General features: G+C 42.6%; 1 protein-coding gene across 1 annotated transcript; it reads right to left on the reverse strand.

Annotated features, from left to right (window-relative positions):
- Nucleotides 1-1,285: 1,285 nt before the first annotated feature.
- On the reverse strand, nucleotides 1,286-14,683 carry LOC112252651 (caveolin-1). Its single transcript, XM_024424090.2, has 3 exons — nucleotides 14,541-14,683; nucleotides 13,454-13,624; nucleotides 1,286-2,871 (listed from the first exon to the last, which is right to left on the reverse strand). Exons 1-3 carry the CDS (start codon nucleotides 14,574-14,576, stop codon nucleotides 2,530-2,532), a joined length of 549 nt encoding a protein of 182 aa, XP_024279858.1. The 5' UTR covers nucleotides 14,577-14,683; the 3' UTR covers nucleotides 1,286-2,529.
- Nucleotides 14,684-20,413: the final 5,730 nt, after the last annotated feature.

Here is a 20,413-nt window from a genome sequence, read left to right on the forward strand (position 1 = left end):
AGAGTTGTCCTTCTGGAAGGTTCTCCCATCTCCACAGTGGAACTCTGGAGCTCTGTCAGAGTGACGATTGGGTTCTTGCTCACCTCGCTTACCAAGACCCTTCTCCCCCAATTGCTCAGTTTGGCTGGGTGGCCAGCTCTAGGAAGAGTCTTGGTGGTTCCAAACTTCTTCCATTTAAGAATGATGGAGGTCACTGTGTTCTTGGTGACCTTCAATACTGTAGGAATGTTTTGGTACCCTTCCCCAGATCTGTGCCTCGACACAATCCTGTGTCGGAGCTCTAAGGACAATTCCTTCAACCTCATGGCTTGGTTTTGCTCTGACATGCACTGTCAACTGTGGGACCTTACATAGACAGGTGTGTGCCTTTCCAAATCATGTCCAATCAAATGAATTTACCACAGATGGACTCCAATTTGTAGAAACATCTCAAGGATGATCAATGGAAACAGGATGCACCTGATCTCAATTTAGAGTCTCATAGCAAAGGGTCTGAATACTTATATAAGGTATTTCAGTTTTTTATTTTTAATACATTTGCAAAAATTTCAAACAACCTGTTTTCGCTTTGTCCTTATGGGGTATTTTGTGTAGATTGATGAGGACATTCTGATGATTGATGAGGTTTTTAAAATAATTTAATCAATTTTAGAATAATGCTGTAATGTAACAAAATGTGGAAAAAGTGAAGAGGTCTGAATACTTTCTGAGGGCACTGTATTAGCTGATAGTCCTTGGTTGGAGCTGTCGACAGCACAGGTGGCTGGTGGCACTTTAATTAGGGAGGATGGGCTCATAGTAATGGCTGGAACGGATGAAATGGTATCGAACACATCCAGCCATTATGAGCTGTCCTCGCCTCAGCAGCCTCCTGTGGACGACAGTCAATAAGCAGAAGTCTACACCAGACCATACTATTCAATCAGGGAATAAACTCAAAACTCACCGTGGAGTAAAAAAAAAAAAAAAAATTAAAAAGACAACGCAACTCAAAAGTTGCATACATTGGGCAAACAAAGCTCAAAACAAAAAGTTCTTCATAAAGTGTAGATAAAGCATGGTTATTTAGCTACGGCTACAGCAAATGCGCATCAACATTGAAAGTTCAACCCTCCCTCTACAGAGAAGAGACCTCACATGGTTTAAAGGAAGATTCCCGCATGTGTAAATGTAATGAAACAAACTTCAAGTGATATTTTTTTGAGATTCAAAGGCAAACATGAAAAAGCATCCTCGGTCACAAAGAAAAATGGTATATACCACGAAGGCTGTTCCGTTCGTAGACTTGGTTGTTGTCATAGAATTTCATCTCTCTTGCTTGGATTGGAGCTGGAACAAAACAGTGTTGATGGAGAGAGTGATTATGATGTCATCAGGTGGTTGTCTTATACCCGTGTGTCTGCCTGCCTGTCTGTCTGTCAGGACATGCAGACTGACAGCGGCGTGTTGGTTGGCTCGGTGGCTTTGCTGAGGTGGTGGTGCATGCAGAAACAAGGGCAGGTTCAGTGTTTCAGACTCGGAGTCAAGGCAGGCATAGCGGGGTGGAGGGTGTGTGAGGGGGTCAGGTGGGGTGGGGGTGGGGGGTGGGTAGTGGGACTGAGAGAGGGGTGTTGAGAGGGGTTTGGCTCTCGGATTTTGTGCTGTGTTAGGTGGGATTTGTCAACTCTCTCCAAACAACGCAATGGGACAGGCACAGAGATATCCCTTCCCCTGCACCCAAAGCATTACCCTCCCAAAAATAGGAACACAAACCCAGCAGAGAGGACACCAAAATCCATCATATGAGCCTATCAATCAATTAACTAACTAATCAATCAATTTTTTAAATTTTTTACCTTTATTTTACTAGGCAAGTCAGTTAAGAACAAATTCTTATTTTCAATGACGGCCTAGGAACAGTGGGTTAACTGCCTGTTCAAGGGCAGAACGACAGATTTTGTACCTTGTCAGCTCGGGGATTTGAACTTGCAATCTTTCGGTTACTTTTGGTTACTAGTCCAATGCTCTATCCACTAGGCTACACTCAATAATTCAACCAATCATACCCTTCATTCAACAAGCTGTAATCAGAGAGAGGATCACACAACATTTCGGAATAATGTTAGGAATAATGGAGTGGGGGGTGGGGTGGCTAGCGTGGTGGTACTCCTGCAATGATAAACAACACTAACAAAAACTAAATTAAAAATATAAACAAAGACCTCAAGGAATGACTTGACATAATCATGTGCCCCTGTTGGTTAAACCAGCACTGGAGAGAGAAACGATAGTCGTCGAGGGAGACGGAGAAAGAGAGGTGGGGCAAGGTACTCCCTGTGTCTCCGCCCCGTCACCGCCAACATCCCGCCCACAGCTCTAGAAATGTCTCACCCTCTTCTTTGATCAAAAAAAGTTGCTCCCTCTCTTTTCTTTCAGTTTCTTCAGGTGTCTTCTCTCCCTTTAAAATCTGTTATGGTTTCCAGCCCTCACCTCATTCCCACCATCCTCCCCACATCCTCCATTCATTTTCCTCTTCTTCCTCCTCTTTTCCTACACCCCCTTGGTGGTGCTGATGCGGACGCTGCTGAAGCACTTGCCCATGGCTTCAAACAGAGGATCGCAGAAGGTGTGGATGCAGATGGAGTAAACACGGCTGACACAGTGGATCTCGATCAGATAGCTCTTGATGCACGGCACCACCGCCCAGATGTGGATGAAGGACAGGATGGCGAAGAAGATGCCCCAGACCAGCGCCAGCGGGATTCCCACCAGGGCGGTAAGGAGACGGTAGCACCAGTACTTGGTCACCGTGAAGGTGGTGAAGCTGGCCTTCCACACGCCGTCGAAGCTGTATGTCCCTGGAGGCTCCGCGATCACATCCTCGAACTCCACCTGACGGGAGAAGAGAATCACTGAATCAATAACGGTTCATTAGACAGCCACTGTCAAAGCAACTAACATAGATAAAGAATATAACCTACTTCTAAAAATGTGCAAAAAAGTATTACACGAGATTTATGCCTCCTCATAGTGACTGGTACGGAAGGTCAACTAGGTCAACCCACCCCCACAACAAACATTTTTGTGATTCCCTCCTTACCCTCTGTACTCTCTCTACCATCCTAAACCATCTTTTCACAATTCCTGACAGACAGAGCTGATACAAAAGACAGAGCCAGAGTGCCAGAATTGTCTGAGTCAGAGGGCAAATAAGCAGCACTATACTCCCAAGATGGTGCAACACTAACCAGTTTCTCAAAGCAGGATAAAAACAACAGGAAATGTGAATTATTGTTTGGATTATAAATTATGGACATTTTTTATAGGGGTTGGTCATTTTATTGTTAGGTCAAATCAAATCAAGAAATTTCCTGCAACAAAAGGGTGATCAAATGAAGATCCTACATCTTTACATGAAGACTAGTCAAGAGTAGCCGGATGGGTCCCAGGTAAACCATGAAATGTATTTATTTTCAGTGTAAAAACACTTCTCAGGTGGTCGACGGGTTTGCTACGTGCCTCCCAAGTACCCATGACCACATAGACATTTTAGTGCAGACTGTGAAGTGGAAAAACACACGCATGCTAGCACACTTGCTCTCTCACGCTACCTCACTACCCCTCTCACGCTACCTCACTACCCCTCTCTCGCTACCTCTCTTTCCCTTTCCCTCTCCCATTCGCTACCAGGCCCATGATAGAGCAAATATTTATTTTACAGTTACTTAATTGCGTGTGTGTTTTGTCTGCGAGAGACGTGTTGCTGTCAGAGGGTTTAACAACACCTGTATCTAGTGCAGAGTAAAAGTGCATTTTTGATATGAGATTGAACATTTTATTCAGAACACATTCCAGCTCTTTCTGTGTACACAAAGGGGTTCCTAAACTGAACATTCTAAATTTATAGCATAAAATAAAAGTTGGTGATTACAGCCCTGTAATAATAAATCATATGATTATTTTAAGCCAAAAGACCCAGCAACGTCCATTTAATTTCCCCAGAGGCCTTACATCTTGAGTACTGTACTGTATGTACCCTTACAATTGTTTTTTGAAATTTGCAGTCTCACATGTGAAATTGTTGTTTTCAAAAAGGTTACTTAGACTACCCGAGTATAATAATTCAAGTGTGTTTAAAAATAAGGATTTATTATTTACGAGTCATCCACTCCATTATTATGGTGTTGCATTGATATATATGCATACGTAGCGCTACTACTAGGTGGAGGCATTCAGAGTGTTACTGCTGCAGACGCGTGCCTCTCTTCCTTGTATGCCGCTCCGTGACTGTTGGAAGAAGCCCATTGAAAAGAACAGAGACGCTAGCTCTCTGTCTCCTTCATTTTTTATATATTTTTTTCCAGGTTGTACTCATGGTTACGTTTTCAAAATCTAGAGATAACAGTTTAACTAAACTTTTGGGTTATTTTGATGTATAATTGAATTGTTAACACTGAGTGAAAAACAAGTGAGATTTTCCCATTTACATGACTGTATTCAAGCTAAGTATACAAGTCAATGAGAACAAGATGCCGTTTTGGAAGATTGTTTTTATTTCCGTTATAAAGGTTTTGGGTTTTAAAAAGTTTTTTTTATTTTTTACAAACGACAGCTCATATTGAGTGTATTTACATGTAGATATGAAGCCACTCCTCAGTAAAAGGCACATGGCCGCCCGCTTGGAGTTTTCCAAAAGGCACCAAAAGACAAGATTTTCTGGTCTGATGAAACCAAGATTTAACTCTTTAGCCTGAATGCCAAGCGTTACGTCTGGAGTAAACCTGGCACCATCCCTACAGTGAAGCATGGTAGTGGCAGCATCATGCTGCGGGGATGTTTTTCAGCGGCAGAGAAGGGGAGACTAGTCAAGATCAAGGCAAAGATGAACAGAGCAAAGTACAGAGAGATCCTTGATGAAAACCTGTTCCTGAGCGCTCAGGACCTCAGGCTGGGGTGAAGGTTCACCTTCCAACAGGACAACGACCCTAAGCATACAGCCAAGACGACGCAGGAGTGGCTTCAGGGCAAGTCTCTGAATGTCCTTGAGTGGCCCAGCCAGAGCCCAAACTTGAATCAAATCGAACATCCCTGGAAGAGACCTGAAAATAGCTGTGCAGCAATGCTCCCCATCCAACCTGACAGAGTTTGAGATGATCTGCAGAGAAGAATGGGAGAAACTCTCAAATACAGGTGTGCCAAGCTTGTAGTGTCTGAATACTTTCCGAAAGCACTGTACATGTGTCCGGAAACCAGATGTATATTTTTGAAAATTATTTTTTTGCACATGTATTTTTGGGGTTATAAAAATTCATGTTTTAATTGTAAGCGAGGGTGCCTCTTGTGCCTATGTTTTTCTGAAGCCCAATTTAGAAATACATAAACATGAGCTGAAAATATTTTGTATTCATAGGGGGTTATTACTTTGCTATTGCTATGGATAACTGAACAGAGAACAAGATTCTTCACTAGAAATACCCCTATTGTCACGTTCTGACCATCGTTCTTGTTTGTTTTCCTTGTTTTAGTGTTGGTCAGGACGTGAGCTGGGTGGGCATTCTGTTGTGTGTCTGGTTTGTCTATTTCTATGTTTGGCCTGATATGGTTCTCAATCAGAGGCAGGTGTTAGTCATTGTCTCTGATTGGGAACCATATTTAGGTAGCCTGTTTTGTGTTGGGTTTTGTGGGTGGTTGTCTCCTGTGTCAGTGTTTGTACCACACGGGACTGTTTCGGGTTTTCATGTTTCTTGTTTTGTAGTCTATTTCATGTATAGTTTCGTTATTAAAAGAACCATGAATTATAACTACGCTGCGTCTTGGTCCGATCCCTGCTACACCTCTTCTTCAGAGGAAGAGGAAGAAGGGAACCGTTACACCTATGTTATATGGAAGGGATCCTCACTCATTCTGAAAGCCAGACAGCATGACTGCTGCTACTAATACTGTCTTACTGGGGCAGACTCAAAGGTTGCTCTTGTGCATGACTATGGGAATGACTTATAATATTCTGCAAGTCATGGTATGCTAGATACATTCAGTTGAAGTTTACATACACTTAGGTTGGAGTCATTAAAACTTGTTTTTCAACCACTCCACAAATTTCTTGTTAACAAACTATAGTTTTGGCAAGTTGATTAGGACATCTACTTTGTGCATGACACAAGTAATTTTTCCAACAACTGTTTAGAGACAAATTATTTCACTTATAGCTCATTGTGGGTCAGAAGTTTACATATACTAAGTTGACTGTGCCGTTAAACAGCTTGGAAAATTCCAGAAAATGATGTCATGGCATTAGAAGCTTTTGATAGGCTAATTGACATCATTTGAGTCAATTGGAGGTGTACCTGTGAATGTATTTCAAGGCCAACCTTCAAACTCAGTGTCTCTTTGCTTGCCATCATGGGAAAATCAAAAGAAATCAGCCAAGACCCCAGAAAAAAAACTGTAGACCTCCACAAATCTGGTTCATCCTTGGGAGCAATTTCCAAACGCCTGAAGGGACCATGTTCATCTGTACAAACAATAGTATGCAAGTATAACACCATGGGACCACGCAGCTGTCATACCGCTCAGGAAGGAGACGCGTTCTGTCTCCTAGAGATGAACGTACATTGGTGTGAAAAGCGCAAATCAAACCCAGAACAACAGCAAAGGACCTTGTGAAGATGCTGGAGGAAACAGGTACAAAAGTATCTATTTCCACAGTAAAACGAGTCCTATATCAACGTAACCTGAGGTCGCTCAGCAAGGAAGAAGCCACTGCTCCAAAACCACCATAAAAAAGCCAGACTACGGTTTGCAACTGCACATGGGGACAAATATCATACTTTTTGGAGAAATGTCCTCTGGTCTGATGAAACAAAAATAGAACTGTTTGACCATAATGACCATCGTTATGTTTGGAGGAAAAAGGGGGAGTCTTGCAAGCCGAAGAACACCATCCCAACCCTGAAGCACGGGGGTGGCAGCATCATGTTGTGGGGGTGCTTTGCTGCTGGAGAGACTGGTGCACTTCACAAAATAGATGGCATCATGAGGTAGGACAATTATGTGGATATATTGAAGCAACATCTCAAGACATCAGTCAAGAAGTTAAAGCTTGGTTGCAAATGGGTCTTCCAAATGGACAATGACCCCAAGCATACTTCCAAAGTTGTAGCAAAATGGCTTAAGGACAACAATGTAAAGGTATTGGAGTGGCCATCACAAAGCCTTGACTTCAATCCTATAGAACATTTGTGGGCAGAACTGAAAAAGCGTGTGCGAGCAAGGAGGCCTACAAACCTCACTAAGTTACACCAGCTCTGTCAGGAGGAATGGGCCAAAATTCACCCAACTTATTGTGGGAAGCTTGTGGAAGGCTACCTGAACCGTTTGACCCAAGTTAAACAATTTAAAGGCAATGTTACCAAATACTAATTGAGTGTGTGTAAACTTCTGACCCACTGGGAATGTGATGAAAGAATTAAAAGCTAAAATAAGTCATTCTCTCTACTATTATTCTGACATTTCACATTCTTAAAATAAAGTGGTGATCCTAACTGACCTAAAACAGGGAATTGTTTACTAGGATTAAATGTCAGGAATTGTGAAAAACTGAGTTTAAATATATGTGGCTAAGGTGTATGTAAACTTCCGACTTCAACTGTTCGTCTCAGTACCTGTCGCCCCTTTAGGGATTGGACATACAATAAAACAAACTTGACCCATTCTCAGGTTCAACATGTGACCAGTCTTGTTGGCGTCAATCTGGAGTGACAACTGTAATGTATTTTTTTCATTTTGTCCCTAGATTGCAGAATGCCTCAGTCCAGTGTTTCCGTTACTATTGTTTCGGTGTGGCGGACAACCCCTGCCTCACTCTGTTTCCTCCCACCTAAAGGGGTTTGATGTGACTTTCATTTATTTAATTGAATTTGTTGCTTAATAAATCATATTGATTTGGGGCCTTTGTTTGCACCCCGCCTGGACAATCTAAGGGAATCCCTGCCTCAGCTACTCCATTGAGCCTGAACATAATCATTTCCCACTATAATGTGCCTCCCAGGATACTGGAGCATTTGGCAGGGAGATGTTAGCGAGCGGCTAGTTAGCGAACCGATCACTGCTGTGGTTCCCGTGCGGCGTGGCTGTGGGTGTGTCTACTCTGCCCAGATTAGCCCCATTATGGTTTAACAGAAGGCTGTGTGGCTTTGGGGCCACTGCTAGAGCCACTCCACTCCACTGACTGCGCTATATAAAGAACTCAGCTTTACGAGAGGAAAATATATTCCCAAGGCAAACTCTGCATGGATGTTGATTCTTTGATGTGACCAATTGAGTGCAGCTGTTGAAATTCTAACTATAAGATCACTGCTAAAGAAAGTCAACAGTCTACTGGTTCTGCAGAAGGAGAGAGAGTAGTGTACATTGTTTGTTTGTGTTGTGTGTGTTTGTGACTGTATGTCTGTATGTATGCGGGACTTGTGTGTGTGTGTGTGTGTGTGTCCCTTGCAAAAAAAACATGTGAAATAGCGGTTTTCACATGTTGAGCTTAATTTTCACACACAAAACCATATTTTCGCATGTATTTAATTTAGAATTAACATGTTAACATCACCTTTTCACGTGAGCAGAATAACATGTTTTCAGTTTCAGTTTCACAAATTTACACTTCCACATGTGAAAATTGGATATGCATTTTCACATGTGAAAAACTTTGAAAATCAATCATGTGAAAAATCTAATTTGCAGGTTCACATGTAAGAATCCTCCACGGTTGGAATAATGTTATTCTCCTCACATGAGTTGGGTTCCCTGGTAGAATATTTTCCTATGACTGAACCCATTGTAATAAAATTCCTCTTCATAAAGATCTGGCACGACCTTCATACTGAAGTGGGTGCGCGAGGGAATTTCGTAGCGTGAGGCCATACTCTACAACAGAGTATGGCCTCATGGCTGCAGCGATAAACATCCCAATACATTAGGTGATGGCTTTAGCCCGGTCTGATTCTACAGCAAAAGGCTGCTTAAATGCCGCGGTGAGAAGTTGTTGTCTCTTGGCTGAGTTGGCTCCTGTCTCTGACACACCAGGGTGATAACGCTTTAAATGTGTGGCCATGCTCGATGTATTTCCATGATGATACGGATTTCTTGTGGCACAATGTCTACACACGGTAATGGTGTTGTCCACCAGGTTCCAGGATTGATTCAACATGCCACGTTCACGTGAACAGTACACACAACTGCTTTTAAAAAAATTATACAATTAACCTTCAGGCTTCAGAGTAAAACACAGCAAGCATCTGTCTTGTCTTTATCTTTTCACTGCAACTCTGCGTAGAGATTTAGGGAATTATTACTTTAAAAGTAACAGTTGCAGTAAAACTGTATTTCACGCTGATGGTTAAACTTTACAAATGATACGCATGTTCACATGCGTGCCGAACCATGGGGGGTGATCTGTACGGATCACGGATCAACTACGGTCCATTACACCACTATTAGCTGTGGTTGCTGATGCATATATAGTTGAATCATGCTTTGTTTAATGCCAGCGGCAGTTCATTGGTAAAACAGAAAAGAGTAGAGGGCTTAGAGATCTGCCCTACGGTACACCACAATTTACATGTTTGACATTAGAGAAGCTTCCTTTAAAAGAAAACCCTCTGAGTTCTATTAGATAGATTGTCATATCATGGATTCGGAGCTGAGGTTGAAAAGCCATAACGCATAAGATCTCAGAAACAGGATAGGGTCAATAATATCAAAGGCTGCACTGAAATCTAACAGTACAGTTCCCAACTTCTTATTATCAATTTCTTTCAACCAATCATTAGTCATTTCTGTCAGTGCAGTACAGTACATGTTGAGTTCCCTTCTCTATAAGCATGCTGAAGATCCCTCAGCTCTATAAGATCCCTCACCTATGTGGGTGTTTTCATGTTTTATGAATCAAAGTTCACTACATCAAATGCCTGACACTCTCCCAGTGGATGGTGACCCCTTACATTTTAATAAATAACCCAGCTGGACATGGCGATGGACATGGGCTGTGACTGCATCCAAAATGGCACCTTATTCCCTATTTAGTGCACTACTTTTGACCAGGGCCATTGGGAATAGGGTGCCATTTGGGAAGCAGCCTCTGACTTTGTGGCAGCTGCTGTTCTCTTCCCACCACACACGACAGGTGGTTTTCACTAGAGCCTACATCAGCACTCTTTCAGCCAAGCTTTCTCTCAACAAACTAATCTTTTACATACAGTGCCTTCGTAAAGTAGTCATAGCCCTTGACTTACTGCCTGAATTCATAATCGATTAAATAGATTTTTTCTCTCATCCATCTACATATAATACCCCAAAAGGACAAAGTGAAAAAAATGTTTTTAGAAATGTTTGGATATTTATTGAAAATTAAATACAGAAATATGTAATTTACATAAGTATTCACATCCCTGAGTGAATACTTGGTAGAAGCACATTTGGCAGCGTTTACATCTTCTGGATAAGTCTCTAAGAGCTTTCCACACATGGATCGTAGAACATTTGCCCATTATTCTTTTAAAAAATGGTTGTGGATCATTGCTAGACAACCATTTTCAGGTCTTACCATAGATTTTCAAGTAAATTTAAATCAAAACTGTAACTCGGCCACTCAGGAACATTCACGGTCTTCTTGGTAAGCAACTCCAGTGTAGATTTGGCCTTGTGTTATAGGTTATTGTCCTGATGAAAGGTGAATTAATCTGAGTGTCTGTTGGAAAGCAGACTTAACCAGGTTTTCCTCTAGGATTTTGCCTGTGCTTAGCTCTATTCTGTTTTGTTTTTTTTATCCTGAAAAACTCCCCAGCCCTTAACGATTACAATCATACCCATAACATGATGCAGCCACCACTATGCTTGAAAATATGGAGAGTGGTACTCAGTAATGTGACATATTGGATTTGCCCCAAACGTAACACGTTGTATTCAGGACAAAAATTCAAGTGCTTTGCCAATTTTTTTGCTGTAGTTCTTTAGTGCCTTGTTGCAAACAGGATGCATATTTTAGTATATTTTATTCTGTACATGCTTCCTTCTTTTAACTCTATCAATTAGGTTAGTATTGTGGAGTAACTACAATGTTGTTTATCCATCCTCAGTTCTCCTATCACAGCCCATAAACTCTGTAACTGTTTTAAAGTCACCATTGGCCTCATTGTGAAATCGCTGAGGGGTTTCCTTCCTCTCCGGCAACTGAGTTAGGAAGGACGCCTGTGTCTTTGTAGTGACTGGGTGCTTTGATAAACAATCCAAAGTGCAATTAACAACTTACACATGCTCAAAGATATATTCAATGTGTGTTCATGTAATTTGTTTTACCCATCTACCAATAGGTTCCCTTTGCAAATCATTTGAAAACGTCCCTGGTCTTTGTGGTTGAATCTGTGTTTGAAATTCACTTGCCTACTGAAGGACCTTACAGATAATTGTGTGTGTGGATACAGAGATGAGATAGTCATTAAAAAATACTGTTAAACACTGTAATTGCAAACATAGTGAGTCCATGCAACGTATTATGTAGCTTGTCAAGCAAATTTGTACTCCTGAACTTATTTAGGCTTGCTTTAACAAATGGGTTGGATACTTATTGACTCAATTACATTTCAGCATTTCATTATTTATTAATTTGTAAACGTTTTGAAAAACATAATTCCACTTTGATATTGTGGGGTAGTGTATGTAGACCAGTGACACAAAATCTCAACGTAATCTATTAAAAATCATACCGTAACACCACAAAATGTGGAAAACGTCCACGGGTGTGAATACTTTCTGAACGCACTGTAAGCACACAAAATGGGCACAGTGTGGTTTGTGTCTACTTTGAAAAGAATGATTCTCTTTAATAACTCACTAATTTATTAACAGATGCTGTGTAACTATAAAAACAAGGACTGTGAGAAATGTTTTGTTCCAACAACAGGATATGAGTAATATTTCCTCTGTTCCAACACCGGAGCAAGGATGTTCCACTCTGTTCTAATGACAGCAGCCGCAGCAACACGGGCCCTCAGATCCTCAAAACGTTATACAGCTGCACCATTGCGAGCAAGCCACTATAGAGGATGGTGAGTACAGCCCAGTACATCACTAGGGCCGAGCTCCCTGCCACCCAGGACCTCTATACCAAGCAGTGTCAAAGGAAGGTCCAAAAAAAACTGTCAAAGACTCCTGCCACCCAATCCATAGAATTTTCTCTCGTAACAGCAAGGTAAGCAGTGCCAGGGCACCATGTCTGGAAACAACAGCACCCTGAACATAATCAACGCCCAAGCCATAAGACTGCTAAATAGCTAATCAAATTTAGACCTGCATTGACCCTTTTTTGCACTAACCCTCTTGCATGAACTCGATGAGCACACACTGGACTCTACCCACACCCCAACACACACATACACACCTTCACACTCACACTTTCTTGCATTGTATTTCTGTCTGTAATAAAGCCCTTTTGTGGGGAAAAACTCATTCTGATTGACTAGGCCTGGCTCCCCAGTGGGTCGGCCTGGCTCCCATGTGGGGGGGCCTTAGCCCCCCCCCCCAGGCCCACCAACAGCGGTGCCCCTGCCCAGTCATGTGAAAGGCCTAATTTATTTACTTCAATTGACTGATTTCCTTATAATGAACTGTAAAACTCAACGTTTTATATTTTTGTTCAGTAAGCATAGCTACCTCAACTCCCTTATTCCCATGCACATCTACTACACACTGGTGCTCCCTGTATATAGCCATGTTACTTTTACTCTTTATTGTTATTCCATATTCACTGTGTATTTATTCCTCATGTTGCTATTTATATATATATATATATATATATATTAAAAAATTAAGCTTTATCTTTCACTCTGCCTTGTTGGTAAAGGACCCTTAAGTAAGCATTTCACTGTTGTTTATGAAACATGTGACAAATACATTTGATTTAGAATATGCTCTGCTGCTACTTACAACTTTTACGCACGTGTTGAGCCCCTTCACAAACCTATTGTAAAACATAGTCAACTGGGGTCATGAACCCGAAAAAGCTCAAACTGACATATAGTATAGGTTACACGTGAGAATGCTATGCGACTCACCACCCACTTTGCATATTTTTTGATAAATGTTTATCCTATTTTTCAATCATTGAGTTTTTAAAAATTATTATTTTATTCACATAATAAGGCTACGTTTCTATTGTTGTTGCATTTTGTCGAGAGGTGAAACTGCAAGTAAGTAAGTTGCATTGTGTACTCCACGTATATCATGTGTATCTGACTAATATCTGACTAACTTGAACACACGCAGTAGGCTACTTTGGGTCACCCTTGACAGTTTACTGTGCACATTTGACTGCTCCTACTCAATCATCGTGCAAGTGACAATTTCCAGTCCTCATGGGTATATTACAATGGTAACATGCATAATAATACCAAATCCAGTATACGGACTGGTTCGGATTTGAACTCACCTTGACAACGTCGTCGTTTAAGTATTTGGGGTCCCGGTTCACCAGGTCGATCTCTTTCGTGTGGACGTCCTGCATCGTCTTCATCCCGCTCATACTGTCGTTATCCATCTCTTTGTTATTTGGTTTGTATATGTTTCCTTGTTTCCTGATGAACTGCGAGTGCAGAAATCCCTTGTAGTCCGGAGGGAAAGAAGAGAAGCGGGGGATAAATTAGTGGAGAGACGGGTAGAGAGCAGAGGATAGACGGACTGAGCGCACCAGAGTTAGCAGCCTACCCCAGCCTGAGATGGTTTTAAGGGAGAGCACCACACCCCTCTTTAGCAGATATCCGTCTCTCACCGCAAGGGGTCGTCACCAAGAACTCGCACAATGCGTGTTAACGATGGTTATTAGGATGGCTGTATGCTCTGTACACTGAGAACCTGTTTCACATAAGGCACCGCAAGCATATTTTCTAATCATATAACTGTCGTCAAGTTTTACTGGAATGTGCATTTTTTCGATTTGCTTAGCTAGTCCAATATAATTAACATTCTAAAAAAACAAGACTTTGTGCGCATAATTATCTATGTGGATTGAAACATAAATAATGCTCCGAATGTAAGAAGTGTAGTTTGTTTATTTATAGGGGACAATGCACATTAATCAACATCAATATTACAATAATGCAACATCCATGAAAATGTGCCTGGGTTACCCAAAAGCTCATTTGCACCCAAAGTCGCAGTGTAGCTAAGGTCAATTACACAGCCACCGTACAAATACTCAGTAAAACAACAGAAAATACAAGTGAATAAATAATTGTAAATGTCTCATGTCAGTGCTAATGAATAGAGGGGGCTTGCTGCACATTCGCCCAGTAGGAGTGGGAGTAACGTTCACAACTAGGTGCCAAAAAAGATAACTATTGGCAAATAGGCTTTGGAGTTTAAAAGTTTCCCAATTTTCCAATGGCATTTTCGATAAGTGTCAGAATGAGAATGAGCCAGATAAACTTTATTGCTCTCAGATGATGAAATATCTTATAAAAACGTACAAATGTTTACAATATGGACAGCAGTGTCCAGAAGAGAACCGAGAACCATACCTCGTCAGTTTCACCGTCCTTGAGTCCACCAGTCATGCTGTCCCGCGCCTGAAGTGCGAACAGTCCAGTGTGTGGTTGAAGCGAGACAATATCAGTTTAACAGAGGAAGTAAAGCATTAACAGGAGGCGTGTGGAATATGGTGACGACTTGGAAGGCTCCTTCGGGGATATTACCAAATCCTGTCGCCGTATCTTTACGTTGCGCACATTGGAAGCACAGTTAGTTAAGTAGCTGGAGAGACCTAAGAGTAAATCTCGGCGCGCATCTGCATGGACTGAATTAATGCGTTTCATATTCGCAGAGCAGTCACCTGTGTACACTGTAAAACATGTCCTGTTTTTAACTTACCATAAAACAGGTACAGTATGTTACCGTACCATATTTTACAGTATCCAATAATGTTACTGTGATCTTTTTTGCTGTTGTTTTTTATGGTAACTTACAGGCAACTGTCTGCCTGTACCTTACACAAAACAACAGTATTGTTGTAAAAACATTAGTAGCATTACTGTACTAATGTTATGGTAATTGTAAAGAATTAACGAATTAATTACAGATATTGAGGAGATGGGGTTTGCATTTTACAGTATTTTAGCATAATTGCATGGGATTGGTGCAAGCAGGTTGGCCGCTAGGTATTGTGTTTACATATTACAGCAAATCAATGAATACCAGTTTGGAAGCCTTTGTTAAGGACTCTAAAAGTGCAAGTGATATAAAATACCACACTTAAGTATTTTACAATTGCACTTCTAGAGGCCTTAAAGGTCCCACACATTCATCCTATTTCCCAAGTAAAAATAGCATTTGAATGACCAAAACATCACCCATTATATCTTTATGCTATTACAATGCTCAGAATTGAATACATTTGACATTTTCTCTCATCTCTAACTACCAGGAAGCTTGAAAGAACCGGCTGAGTGGGCGGGGAGCTTATATTCATCAGCTCACCTTGACTGACAGCTCTTTAAAACACCCTTGTAGTTGTTGCCAGGTAACAAGCTAAACAGTGGGCCACATGTCATTGATGACATGGTAAACAATAGACTACTCATTCTGAGCTTAAATAGTATGCCTCAACCCATTTTCTCTGCAAAAGGCTTTAATGATCAACAGCTGAAAATGGACTGTTGGATGTCAGACAAACAGCATTACAGAATACAGTTACTTCAATAATATACTTCACAAGAACTAGTCAAGTTTGAGTCAATTTAGAAGCTTAGACACATTAGCATTATGCATTAGCATTATACATGACAGTATGTTCAGATGTGTATTTATTGATCAGACATTTATTTGATCATTTACAATATGCCAGCATAGCCAAAATGTGTATCAACATGAACACTCATAAGAAATAAAAGGTGAGAAATAATGGAGACATCATTTGACATAAACATAAAATAAAATAGAGCCATACGCCTAATATAGGCACCCGGCCGCCCTACTTTGTGTAGGACCCATTGATTTGTACAATTTGTAACATTAATCTCATGTCAATGAAACAAAGTGTGAGATCGTATCACGTAAAAGCGAATGACTTAGGCTTCAGGAAATGCAACCAACTGCAGATATTGATGGGGAGTGGAGCAGGAGAGGAGGGGGACCCACGTGTCCCATTTCAATCAAGCAGACCTCAGTCACCCACTTGGCTTCAGGAACCCCCAAGATTGAAGCCGGAAACAAGTCCAGCGATGGCCTCCTCCTTGTCAGGCCTGTCACACTGGGCAGACTCCTACAGTGACCTCGTTGAAGAGGAGATCCAGGACCGTGTCTACGTAGCCTGTAGTTATCATGCTATCAATTCATTTGCCTAGTGATCTACTCATACAACAATTTGTTTTCCGGTGTTGTTGAAGTACTCAATTTGAAATATGCAGTATTTGGTTGTGCAGTCTTTTGTGAAACATTTGAATGTTTGTATTTGGAAATGTTGGTGTGCCTGAAATGCTCAATTGGTGCAGATTTGAAATGAATACCTAAAAACTTCTCTTTTGGGGTGTTTCTATAGGCCACCAAGTGCTAATAGTCAGTATCTAAATAATATGTGTGAAATGCTTGATAGTGTAAGAGATGTAAACAGAGAGGTCTACTTTCTTGGGGACCTGAATATTGACTGGTTTTCATCAAGCTGTCTGCTCAAGAGGAAGCTTCTCACTGTAACCAGTGCCTGTAATCTGGTTCAGGTTATTAATCAACCTACCAGGGTGTTTACAAACACTACAGGAACAAGATCATCCACATTTTTACGAATATTGTATAATGTTGTTTTAAATCTGTATCCGTACCCATTGGATGCAGTGATCACAATATAGTGGCTATATCCAGGAAAGCCAAAGTTCCAAAAGCTGGACCTAAAATAGTATATAAGAGATCATACAAAATATTTCTCATGTGGATGATGTTAAAACTATTTGTTGGTCTGATGTGATTAATAAGGATCATCTTACAGACACTGCACTTGCTGAATTTATGAAATTACTTCTTCCCAATTATTGATAAACATGCACCTGTTATGAAACTGACTGTTATAACTGTTAAGGCTCCATGGATTGATGAGGAATTGACCATAACCTGTTGTTCAAAAGACTTATGTAATGGCTGTGCAACCTTATTGTGGATTCAGAGATATCTATACTATAGAACTCAGAGGCTTCTCTAATGTCAGAAATGTAAAGTGTGGTGTACTGTACAAAGCATGTGTGTACATCTATGCTGATAATACCACCATATACGCATCAGCAACCATAGCTATTTAAGTCACTAAAACCCTTAATAAATAGTTGCAGTCTTTTTTGGAATGGGTGGCCAGTAATAAACAACTAAACAACTCTTGAACACTCTAAAACAAAGAGCATTGTATTTGGTTCAAATCATTCCCTAAATTCTAGACCTCAGCTGAATCTGGTAATGAATGGTGTGGCTGAAAGTTGTGGAGACTAAATTACTTGGTGTTACCTTAGTGTTACGGTTTTCTTCCGTCGAAGGAGAGTCGGACCAAAATGCAGCGTGGTTAAATCGATACATCTTTAATGAAGATGAAAACACGAACAATACAAAAACAATAAACGTAACGTGAAAACCGAAACAGCCTATCTGATGACAACTAACACAGAGACAGGAACAATCACCCACGAAACACTCAAAGAATATGGCTGCCTAAATATGGTTCCCAATCAGAGACAACGAGAATCACCTGCCTCTGATTGAGAACCGCCTCAGGCAACCATAGACTTTGCTAGAACACCCCACTAAGCCACAATCCCAAAACCTACGAAAAACCCCAATACACAAACACACCACAAAATAAACCCATGTCACACCCTGGCCTGACCAAATAAAGAAAGAAAACACAAAATACTAAGACCAGGGCGTGACAGAACCCCCCAAGGTGCGGACACCCGGCCGCACACCTAAACCCATAGGGGAGGGTCCGGGTGGGCGTCTGTCCACGGTGGCGGCTCCGGCTCGGGATGTGGACCCCACTCCAACCAAGTCTTAGTCCCCCTGTAACGCGTCCTTTGATTGGCGACCCTCGCCGCCGACCTTGGCCTAATAACCCTCACCAAGGACCCCACTGGACTGAGGTGGAAGCTCGGGACTGAGGGGAAGCTCGGGACTGAGGGGTAGCTCGGTACTGAGGGGTAGCTCGGTACTGAAAGGAAGCCCATTACTGAGAGGATGACTAGTACCGAGAGGAAGCCCAGTACTGAGAGGAAGCTCAGGCAGGTAGTTGGCTCTGGCAGATCCTGACTAGCTGGGGGTTCTGGCAGATCCTGGCTGACTGGCGGTTCTGGAAGATCATGGCTGACTGGCGGATCTGGAAGATCCTGGCTGACTGGCGGATCCTGGCTGACCGGCGGATCTGGAAGATCCTGGCTGACTGGCGGATCCTGGCTGACTGGCGGATCTGGAAGATCCTGGCTGACTGGCTGATCTGGAAGATCCTGGCTGACTGGCGGATCTGGAAGATCATGGCTGACTGGCAGATCCTGGCTGACTGGCGGCTCTAGCTGCTCTGGCTGCTCCATGCAGACTGGCTGCTCCGGCAGCTCCATGCAGACTGGCAGCTCCGGCAGCACCATGCAGACTGGCAGCTCCGGCTGCTCCATACAGACTGGCAGCTCCGGCTGCTCCATACAGACTGGCAGCTCTGGATGCTCCATGCAGACTGGCAGCTCTGGCTGCTCCATGCAGACTGGCAGCTCTGGCTGCTCCATACAGACTGGCATCTCCGGCTGCTCTAAAAACACATTTCCCTGCTCTACATCTATTTCCCTTTCCTTAAATAAACCTTGGAAATGATCAGTTGTCACCCTGACCATATCCTCTGGTTCTCTAACTATACTACCATTTTCTTCCCTAACGCCATGCATTACCTTCCTACTCTGTCTGGCCCTAACCGACTTAAAGAACATAGCAGAACAAGTCTCATTGTGTTCTAGAAAGCCACTATGCGCACGCTCCAGGGAATCTCGAGCCTTCCGCTCCTGCAACTCCCTGAGCTGCGCCTTTAGGGTTGCGGATCTCTCCCAGTCAAACGACCCGCCGAGGTTGCCTGCCTCGTACTCGAGTTCAATTAACCTTTGGATACGATCCACCTCCCTCCTCTCCTCCCTTTTTTTCCTCTTGCAATACCCTATTATAAAAGCCCTAATCCTCACCTTAACTAATTCCCACCACTCTAACACCCCCTCGCACATGGACCGGAGGCCTTCAAGCCTCCAAAAGAAACCATAAAACCCGTCAACAAAAGCCTGCTCCTCCAGCACATCCCGATCTAACTTCTAGTACCCCCTACCAAAGAGGCAGACTGGCGACCCCACCTGCAAGAGCACCCCGTCGTGATCGAAAAGAAAACAGGCAACAGCCGCCCAGACAACTTACCCAAAGATCTGGGTACAAAAATATAGTCAAGCCTCCGCTCAACCCCCCTGGAGTTGCGCCATGTAGGACCGGCCATTTTCGGAGTAGTGTGCAGACCACCATCAACCAGACCATGGCAAGCCATTAGCCTGGTAATGGCGCCTGCACTGCTATCCCCCCTATTCCTAAATCTGTATTAAAATCCCCCCCTATCACTAATTTCCTATTTGTGACACACAGGGGCGTCAGACAGTCCACCATCTCCCTCCTGTCTGCCACCACCTGTGGCCCATACACCACCACTAATCTAAATTTACAATCCCTTATCGTGACATCCACCCCTATAACCCTCCCCTGCATTACCACAAAAGAATCCTCCACTTTTAACTCCCTGTGCCCACACAAAATCCCTACCCTCGATGAGTGCACCCCCCCAATACCCCAAACCGACTCCCCCTTGTCCCACTCCCTCTTAAACTTACTAACATCCCCTCCATCCCTCAGGTGAACCTCCTGTAAAAAACAAAAATCAAACCCCACACCCTCCAAATAACTAAAAACCGCCCTCCTCTTAACAAAATCCCTTAAACCCCTTACATTTCAACTAACAAAAGTAAAATTAGACCCCATGAAAAAATAAAATTCAAACATGTAATACACTCAAATTCTAAACCCAGACAGAAAAAAAAAAAAAAAAACAGGAGACTCACCCGATGCTCCCCTGCTCCATATCTACCAGTGAGAACACCATCCGTACTCCCGACATCCCCCCCTCTTCCTCCATCTCACCAACCCAGGATACAGGAATAGTGTTTGGCTCCGGTGTGCCCTGCACCCTGGGTCTACCCCCACACTCCTCCCCCTCCCCAGTGCTGCAGCTGGTTTGGAAAAAAATCCCCAAACAAAAAACTCCCCACCTCCTCCTGTACCCAGTCCTGAGTCTTGTTAGGTGTGTCCCCACCCAACAGAAGTTGAGGGCCTGGGGAAACCAGCAGCAACCCAG

This window comes from Oncorhynchus tshawytscha, linkage group LG06 (genome assembly GCF_018296145.1).
Source record: "Oncorhynchus tshawytscha isolate Ot180627B linkage group LG06, Otsh_v2.0, whole genome shotgun sequence".
Taxonomy (NCBI): Eukaryota; Metazoa; Chordata; class Actinopteri; order Salmoniformes; family Salmonidae; genus Oncorhynchus; species Oncorhynchus tshawytscha.

Coding starts and splice junctions, on each gene's coding strand:
- LOC112252651 (XM_024424090.2), bottom strand. CDS start 14,576: ATGACTGGTGGACTCAAGGACGGTGAAACTGACGAG. Junction 13,625..14,540: donor AGGACGGTGAAACTGACGAG/GTATGGTTCTCG, acceptor CCGGACTACAAG/GGATTTCTGCACTCGCAGTT. Junction 2,872..13,453: donor TAAACGACGACGTTGTCAAG/GTGAGTTCAAAT, acceptor TTCTCCCGTCAG/GTGGAGTTCGAGGATGTGAT.